This window comes from Amblyomma mixtum, chromosome 2 (assembly GCF_055824585.1).
Source record: "Amblyomma mixtum isolate Tamu chromosome 2, ASM5582458v1, whole genome shotgun sequence".
Taxonomy (NCBI): domain Eukaryota; kingdom Metazoa; phylum Arthropoda; class Arachnida; order Ixodida; family Ixodidae; genus Amblyomma; species Amblyomma mixtum.
The window spans coordinates 4,547,318-4,556,215 of NC_143013.1; the positions used below are offsets into that span (position 1 = coordinate 4,547,318).

At 45.1% G+C, this 8,898-nt stretch overlaps 1 protein-coding gene across 1 annotated transcript; it reads right to left on the reverse strand.

Moving 5' to 3' along the window:
- Window positions 1–204: 204 nt before the first annotated feature.
- LOC149358270 (uncharacterized) lies at window positions 205–8,417 on the reverse strand. The gene is made up of 3 exons (XM_089567536.1): window positions 8,213–8,417; window positions 2,132–2,923; window positions 205–725 (listed from the first exon to the last, which is right to left on the reverse strand). The coding sequence occupies exons 1-3, from the start codon at window positions 8,415–8,417 to the stop codon at window positions 205–207; spliced, it is 1,518 nt and encodes a 505-aa protein (XP_089423662.1).
- Between the last annotated feature and the right edge of the window lie 481 nt (window positions 8,418–8,898).

Consider the following 8,898-nt stretch of genomic DNA (forward strand, 5'->3'; position numbering starts at 1 on the left):
TCGGTAAGGACCTCGTAACCAACCTGAATAAACTAGAGGGAAGATATTTAAATCTTAATTTCTCATTTATAGATCAGATCTTGCTTGAGGAGTAAAGCCAACACAGCGAGATGCAGCCAAGGAATCAATTTTTACTTACAGCAATGATTGCATAAAGCTCTTAGTCCATAAAAAACATTGATCGTGTGGCCACTTCGTTCTCCTCTAATATATATACGGCACCATCCTGTACTTGGCGATGGAGCAGTACTCTTCCCAGTACTTGCCGTACTTCTTGGAGCATTTTTCGTCGTCCCTGTACGTTCTGTGAATGTGGAGGCCCGTGAGGTATATGGTGAACACATAAGGCACCAGACTGATTACGCCACATGGAACAGCCCAGCACAGTCCAGTGAGGATGTCGAGGACGTAGTTGGCGTGTCGGCACAAGGACCAGAACCCCGAGACCAGAAGGACGTTGGGCCTCTCCTTGCCAGTTGCGTCGACGTAAACAGCGTGGATCAGTTTAGGCGGCCGGCCCCATATCGAGCATTTCCCTTGAGTGGCTCTAACTAGATGTTTCTCATAGTCGGACTGATAGCAGACCATTATGAGGACGATTCCGATAGTGGCTATCAGCAGCGCTGACGCGGCACTTCCTTCCGGGCTATTCTCAACCATGTAAAGGCTTGTGAGCGGGTAGAAGAGGCTGAGGTAGCAGATGCAGCCCCAGCAGATGTAGAACCCTGCGATGATAAATATTTTTAAAACATTTCGTCACCCTTCTTTTGAGCGTATCATACCGGCAAGAAATGGAGGACAGATTTCTAGCTCAACCTTGCCCATTTAGCATAACTTTCTTCAGTGGTCAGTGCAGGATCTTCGTGGTCACACTTAAGCTTTTGGGTGCAGAGCAAGCACAGTGGCGCATACTTAGACTTTAATTGCCCTTGTAATGTAACGTGACATATAAGGCCAACCCGATGAAACGAGTAGCCTTTTAACAAACGCTCTTGAGTTACATATATGCCCCTGAAGTTTAAACTAATTATCTTGTGTTCTCACAGCTAAGGGGAGAAATATATTTATGGTATGAAGAACCCCCTGAGCAAATTAAAAATAACAATGGCCGACCTGCGTCGGTCGTAATAATGACAGGAAGCGCCAGCCTGAAATTAACCGCATGCCTGGGGTAACTTTTCGAACTGCCTTCTTCAGAATAAATCTAAATGCTGCTCTAGTGGGGGATGTTAACAAGCTCATCGTCTTATATGTAAGAAAAGTCGCTTGCTTAATGACTGAAACATCTAATAGTAATGCGAATAAAAGACTGTAGTTGCTTCACCTGGGCACAGCAAGATGTTTCGCACATGATGGGTAATAAATGTCAACATTTCATAAAAAAAAAGACATTAGCCTTGACAGAGCATTAAAGATGAATATTATTCAAAGTGAGGGTTGTTGTGCTCTAGAAAATAAATAACAAACAACCAACGCTGGAATTCTCAATCTGGAATTTTGGTAAAGCATTCTGTTATTATTTCTCAGTCCTTATTTAAGGTCCTTGTTGCAGCGTGCAAACCAATGACCGATTTGAAAACAGGCATTTCAAACGCGAACAGCAAGTTTTGTTTTCTCAACCCTTGGCCCACCCTGTCAGCAGCCATCAATGGAACGCATGTAGCTAGGCATATGATGTTAACGTGGTATTTGTCACTGCTTTCTTAATAATCCCCAAAACGGCTTTCCCTGTAAAGGTAAGAAAACTATAGCGCAAATTTGTTTGTACGTGTACAAAATTTAATTCCGAATTTGCGCCCATCATGGCCACCTTAAAAGGGAAATTGACAACACATTTTAATGGTTTCATTTCAGATAGACGTGCTTGCCCTAAGTGACAGGCAACAAAACCTTATAAAGTTATTTTTTTTACTTCTAGAGCTTTCTTTTTCGTCTCATTGCAATTAGTTTCAATGCTTAAAAGCAATTGCTTTAAAACTGTAGTGACACGATAATAGCGACAAGGCCGCCTAAAGCTACTGCGCGTTATATTTGCAGTCTGTAGCATGAGCCAAAGAAAAAAATTACGTATCATCCTTTAACATTAACCCTCATCAAAAGACACTCCCGCCCGTTTCTCCCCGCAACTTACCCGCTCTGTCGTAGGTTATGTCAATGGAGTGCATGTATCCTTCTTCCGAATAAAAGCACTTCGCAATATGCAGAGTCTGTAGCGTGGCCGTAGTTGCCATTGACCAGTTCCAACCTGTGGATTCGACTTGGGCTTTCCAGGCTACTAGAACTAATAGCTGCCAGGCCATCATGCCGAATCGGCAGTTGGTCCAAAGCTTCACGTCAAACCATTCGCCCAGCCTTGGGCACAGTTCTAGACCCCAGAAGAAATCGAATATCACGCTTCCAGTGGCGCCGTGTTCTCCTGGTGAAGGGCGCAGCTTTCCTTTCATGTAAAGCAGAATAGCTACAATGTAGCCTATCACGACTAAGGCCACTGTAACTCCGGGAAGGCTCTTGTAGATTGGCCAGCAACGGATGTTCAGGATAAGCAAGCCACAGGCGGCCGCAGCCATTGTGAGCCCGTAGTACATCGACGTCTTCCGGTAGGCAAGCCTCTCCCCAGTAAGCATAGGCGAACCGTAGTAGGTGACTCCGGGGAGAACCAAGACGCATACAACAGTGTATGCCACGTAAAGTGCAAGGAACATCCAAATTTTGACGTCACCGGCGTTAGCATTGGTCCAGGAATTGTACCAAAAGTTCATAAAACCCATCTTAAAGGCTTCTGATGTGCACGAACCGTGATTAACTACGAAAGAGATGCAGCATACTAAGGCATTTGGCGCGAATACCATGACAGAAAGCGGGAAAAGCTTGTGTGAGACCAAGTTCAGTGGCTGCTCTTCCAAGGACTCCGGAACCTTGGAACCTGCATGGATTGGACCGTTTGTGAAAAAAAAGAGTGAATTATTTTAAAATAGTCATAATATGATAAGCAGGGTGAATTCTGGCGTATTAAACAACTTAATGCTAATGCAAGAATGAAATTGTTGGGATTCGCTTTTCCCTTTACCTGCTGGAAGCGGCGAATCTCGTCTCCGGCCTTGTCCCTTGGTTGGTACACGTAGAACGTCCCCCCGTTTTAGCGCGATATTAAACACCTTTACCATACCGTGTACCTTATTACCGTTACCGTTACCGGAGTACCGGGAGCCCGCCTATCGCCGGTGAGCACGCGCTGATTGGTCCCGATGCTGCAGGCGCGCGTAGCTGCCGGGTACGTGGCGCCATCTGGCGCCGTCAAGGCGATTTGCGCATACGCGTTGGCTGCGCGCGGGCACTCGGTTCTCCGTTAACAGTAACAGTGTACACGGTGTGCTAATGGTGTTTATTTCGCTGAGCTCGCTGAGGCTGCGCTTGCGGTGCGCTCATTTTACGATTTGCTATAAAACATCACGACACTTCGTGACGAAAGCAAAATTTGAATGTAGGACGGCAACTAGAGGACGGAAGTACCAATTGCTGCCACCAAGTTGCGTGTGATTTGTGCCAGCAACCATGAGCAGGCTGGTGGTATTGCAAATCGCCAGTGGTTACATTCACTCAATAAAGCAAGCTTTTACTGAAAGTACAGTGTTTATGGCAGTGCATTGCTTTGGGATGCATGCGTTTAGCTGACTGCTAGCTCTGCAGCTACTCATGTGTATGCAGCAAAATTGCTTCAGAACAATAATGGGGTACAGCAAACAAGACACAAGATGGACAACAAGACAGACTACAGCACAACAAGACAGACTACAGAGAAACAATACAGACAACAAGACAGACTACAGGACAGCAAGACAGACTACAGGACGACAAGACAGACTACAGGACAAACAACACATACGACATGCCAAAAACATGACATAACAGAAACAGACATACAGACAACACAACAGAAATTTTCTGTTGTAATCCTGTTGTGTTTTTTGACTGGGTGGACACATTTTTAGAACCTTTTTGCGAATGTTGGCACGTTTGTCGACTCTGACCGTGTCGACTAAGAAATTAAGAGCAAGCCGCTTGCGTCGTCTCCTTGTAATTAATGCGCAGCGTCGCTAATGAGTCCGCGTAGAGAATTGAGTGAAAATTGGCGTTTCTCTTATTTATGCCTCTTCTTGCAGGATTCAGCTTTCATTTTTCCACGTTGAATCTAAGCAGCTAGCTTAGCTCATTGTGCCGGAAAGACGCGCGAGGAATGGACGCAGGACGCGTGTAACCGGATAACTGACCCTGGTAGAAGATAGCAATAGATTTCGAATGTGGGCAGTTGTCGTGTAAGATAACCCGCGAAACGAACGTGTGGATTTCGTTAGTATTATTTTCTGCGCCTGAATCATAGCAGCTTCAAGGACAGGGCATCCGCGATATGGTTGCTTCAACTGGTTGAGCCGAAATGTGGTTGCGATGCTGCAACAGTGTAGGAAAACTATAAATGATATTGCGACGTCAATTTTTTGAGATGGTGCCTTCTGTCAACCCAGTGGTGATTCAAGCCAAGAAAATATAGCAATGATTTTAGCCTTTAGGGCAGCTTATAAAGTTTTCTGAATTCATTATACTTTAAAACCATAATTATATCACTCAGTGAATTGCCAACACAATATAAGTGACAGAAACTCATGCAGTTACGGGGCAATAGGCCGGTACAAAAAAGAGCCAGCCTGAACTTACAGCATAAAATGAGGCTTAGTGCATTGTTTTTGTTGTTTTATTAAATGCCGAGGAGATATTGGCAAATGGGCGTTCGTACGGGTCCAATCAGTCACCATTGAAGAAGAAAACTGTTAGGCAGAAGTTGTTTTCATGACAAACATAAAGTGCTTTTGATTAGCTGAAAGACTGGCATTCATTGCTCGTTGTTGTATCCCAATTTTTCTTTGCAATGCAGGTTACACAGAAACGTTCCCAAAAGATGTGTAGCCGTGGTCTGTCATCATGTGTAGTAACAAAATGTATCAAACGCACTACTCCAAGAGCGCGGCTTTAAGAGCATTGATTATTCTGCGATGTGTAGCGGTAGGATTTTCCATGAAAATGAGCGTCAAGGCAAATGTTGTGACAGTGCTTGTATTCTGCGCACGTTCTCCGCCGCGTCTAAGAATGTTTACGCTTGGGCTTTGAGCCCAATCCACAGGATTTCCCGACCACGCAATACCGCGCTTCATTCGTTTGCAGACTGAACCACTGTGCGAGTTGACTGAAGCTGTTTAAAGTTGCTGTGGAATTCAAGCCATTCCCCTTTCGCGATCTAGGTCTCTTGATCAATGAGTACTCGAATGCTAGAACTTGCGACGCCGACTTTAACTGGTGAAATCTACAAAGCTCTACTAAATTCAAGTTCAGCGGACGGGGTGGTGGTTCTTCACTTACCAACCGAAATATAAATACTTCCTAAATAACGTACAAACCCTTTTTCAACTTACGCGACAATCATTCCGACGCGCTCCGCCGGGATTGCTCCATATCCGCAGTTAGCTGACTGTAGCACTTGCGTCTTCGGTGCCATAAATGACAATAATGAACTAAAACACCTCACAACTCAATGTTTCGTTCTAGCGAGAACTTCGCGCACAGGTGTTCTCTGCACAGGTGGAACACCCTGCGAGATGAAAACAGAGCAACATGGGAGGGACAGTAGAGGTCAGATAGCGGACAGCACGGAGTGATTTGCTGCGTGCGCTCAACAGGCGTACGCTTTAGAATGCACGCCAACACTATTGTTACTATGCCGCAGATATATTTATGCCTCAAAAAGTCACTTTCAGCAATTAGTGGCATGCTGCCTTGAAAAACCTGGTATGCTATATCAAGCACCTTATGAGTTTTTACTTTTTTACTTTTCCTACAGTTGGCCTGCATTTTTCTGTTATCACCAGCTGGGAATTACACTACCTTTATGACGTTCGTTATGACCAGACGTAAACAACGACGCGCAACACCAAAACTACATTGCAAATTATTATTACCTTTAAAAGAAGAAAGTATAAAAAACTAGAACGCTCCGTTTCTCTTCGCAAACAAGGACGTAGATTACAAAAAAATTAAATTTTAAAGGAAGTCAGCATTTACCTACAGACAGTCGCGACAATTTCAGAGCCATACTGACATGCATCCCAAAGGAAACTACATCACTTTTTCAACAATATACGCTAAGAACAAGCAATACAAAAGATATTCATATGCCATAGGAATATATTGCAGCCGAGTGCAAAGCCGAAAACAACGGGGAGACATGTTGATACGACGAAAATAATTTTATGGCTGAGTGCCTAAGGTGAGCCCTTTGCCACGCGACGCTGCACGCTTCATGGTCTTGTCCACAACAATATTATTACAGCGCACAAGAGCGATAACAGAATCTGATTGTACTGATCAGATTTTGTACGTATTTTTGCACAGGAAATGCATATTTTCTGTATTTACTATTGTAAACTTTGCTGCATTGATCCTCTTGAAGGGCCTTCGTCGCCACGATCTCTGAGAGCCTTGACCCTTTTCGTTTTCTCATCAATGTAATGTTTCGGCAGTAACCGAATCCATCTATACATTGAACAGCAATCTCTGAAATCGCCAGCAATCAATATGACGCACCAAGAGAATCGAAAGGACCTTTGTGCTTTATTTTAAGATCTTCCGCTTCCAAACTAGGCTGAATGCTTTGTTTAAAGAGAGATTTGTTTTATGTCTATAGAGGGTTAACGTCCCAGAGCGACTCAGGCTATGAGGGACGGTGTCGTGAAGGGAAACGGAAATTTGAACCAGCTGTGGTTCTTTCGCGTGCACTGACATTGCACTGTACACGGGCCTCTAGAGTTTCACCTCCACAGAAATTCGACCACCGCGGCAGTGATCGAACCCGCGTCTTTCGGGTGAGCACCCTAACGCGATAACCGCTGGCCCACCGCAGCGACTGTTTAAGGGAGACTTCGGGCAAATAAAAGGTGGTCATTAACGATAGGTTACCGAGTTCTTGTCACAGAGAGATCACTGTCAGTTATAAATTACAGTACTGTATTAATGATATACTATATACTATTACTACTACTATATTATATATATTAATTACTATAAGTTGTAAAAGGAAAGAAAATACCGTCATTTTGCTTGGTTAGCCTACGTCCGAAGCAGGTTCTCTAGCACTGTGTGGTTATTGCTTTTCATTGTTTATTGTCCACCTGTTCACGTGGCACTCTAGTTTCATCACACCTTGTCAGGTGCACATATACACCGGTTCCCACAGCGCTGTGGTCAGATAGACAGCCTGCCACAAAGCAGCCTTCGTGGAAACACACAACTACTAAATGCACGGAATGGCCGCTAGAAGCGCTAGCGTATTACAAAAACGAAATAGAGGTGTCGCCATCATGGCAAAATTCGGCAGTAAACTGCGTGCGTCGATGCCATTTTTTGCCGTAGCCTAACAACCCGAGATACTTCCCGAGCTTACCTGGATTACTTGGGTGACCTTGGGTAGCAGCAGGGGTAAGCTGGGGTAAGTTCGGAGGAGTGTCGCGCCACCGGCGCGAGATGTGGCTGGGGAAGAGCAACATTGGTCGCACAATCCCTACCAGCGGCTGCGATAGGAACAGCCAGCTGCCAGTGCTGTGGCGCATCGCTTAACCGCTGCGCCACTCCGCTGGTATTGGCATCAGGAGTCGCCGCCACCTATGAGTGCTAAGTAGAGAACGAGAAATTCTGCATATAAGGGCATTAACCCATCAGAGATATATCGCCATACCCTTAACGTGTAGCTTAAATTTCCCCTCCAATTTAGGAATGAATACCTGCTTTCGAACGTCTACTCGGTTGAACAACGTTAAGCCTGTACCAATTTTTCTTCCGGAATCCCGAAGGCTACACTACAATGTCATTCGCTTCACAACGGCGGCATACCGTCCATTTCGATGAGGACGTCTCCTCCAACAAGAATCCACTGAAGGGAAGATGTTTAAATAAACAGTTCTCGGTGATAAATGCATTTTTGCTGCCAGAGTAAAGTACAAAATAGCCAGGAAGAGCCAAAGAAACAGTTCTTACTTATAATAATAATTGGATATAGCTGTCCTGGGTGTAATTTTGAGGCACTGCTTCTACGACTACTTCGTTCTGCTCTAAAACAAATACGGCGCCAGCCTGTACTTGACGATCGAGCAGTACTCTTCCGAGTGCTTACCGTACTTCTTGGAGCACTTTTCGTCGTCCCTGTACGTTCTGTGAACGTGGAGGCCCATGAGGTATACGGCGAACACATAAGGCACCAGGCTGTGAAAGCCACTCGGTACGGCCCAGCACAGTGCAGTGAGGATGTCGAGGACGTAGTTGGCGTGTCGACACAAGGACCAGAACCCCGAGGCCAGAAGGACGTTGGTCCTTTCCATTCCAGTTGCGTCAGCGCAGAGAGCGTGGATCAGTTTAAGCGGCTGGCCCCATATCCTGCATTTTCCCTGAGTGCCTCTAACTAGTAGTTTCTCATAGTCGGACCGATAGCAGACCGCTACGAGGATAATTCCAATCGCCGTTATCAGTACCGCTGAGCGAGGGCTTCATTCGGGACTGTTCTCAACCACGTAAAGGTTTCTGAGGGGGCAGAAGGTCCTGCAAGATTGCAGAAAATACTCCAGTCGCAAATGTTTTCAGCGTTTTTCATCACACTTTTTGTGACCTTGTCCTCGCGGCAGAAAAAGGTATATAAATTTTTATCGAAACGTTACTTGTCATGTTAGCTTCTCTCAAAGGTCACTGCAGGTACCTAGGGGTCACAGATAAGCTTTTATGTAGAGAGCAAAAACAACGGCGCATACTTTGACTTAAACTTCCCTTGTATGTAACGCCTCATATAAGGAAAGCTCCATGAAACGG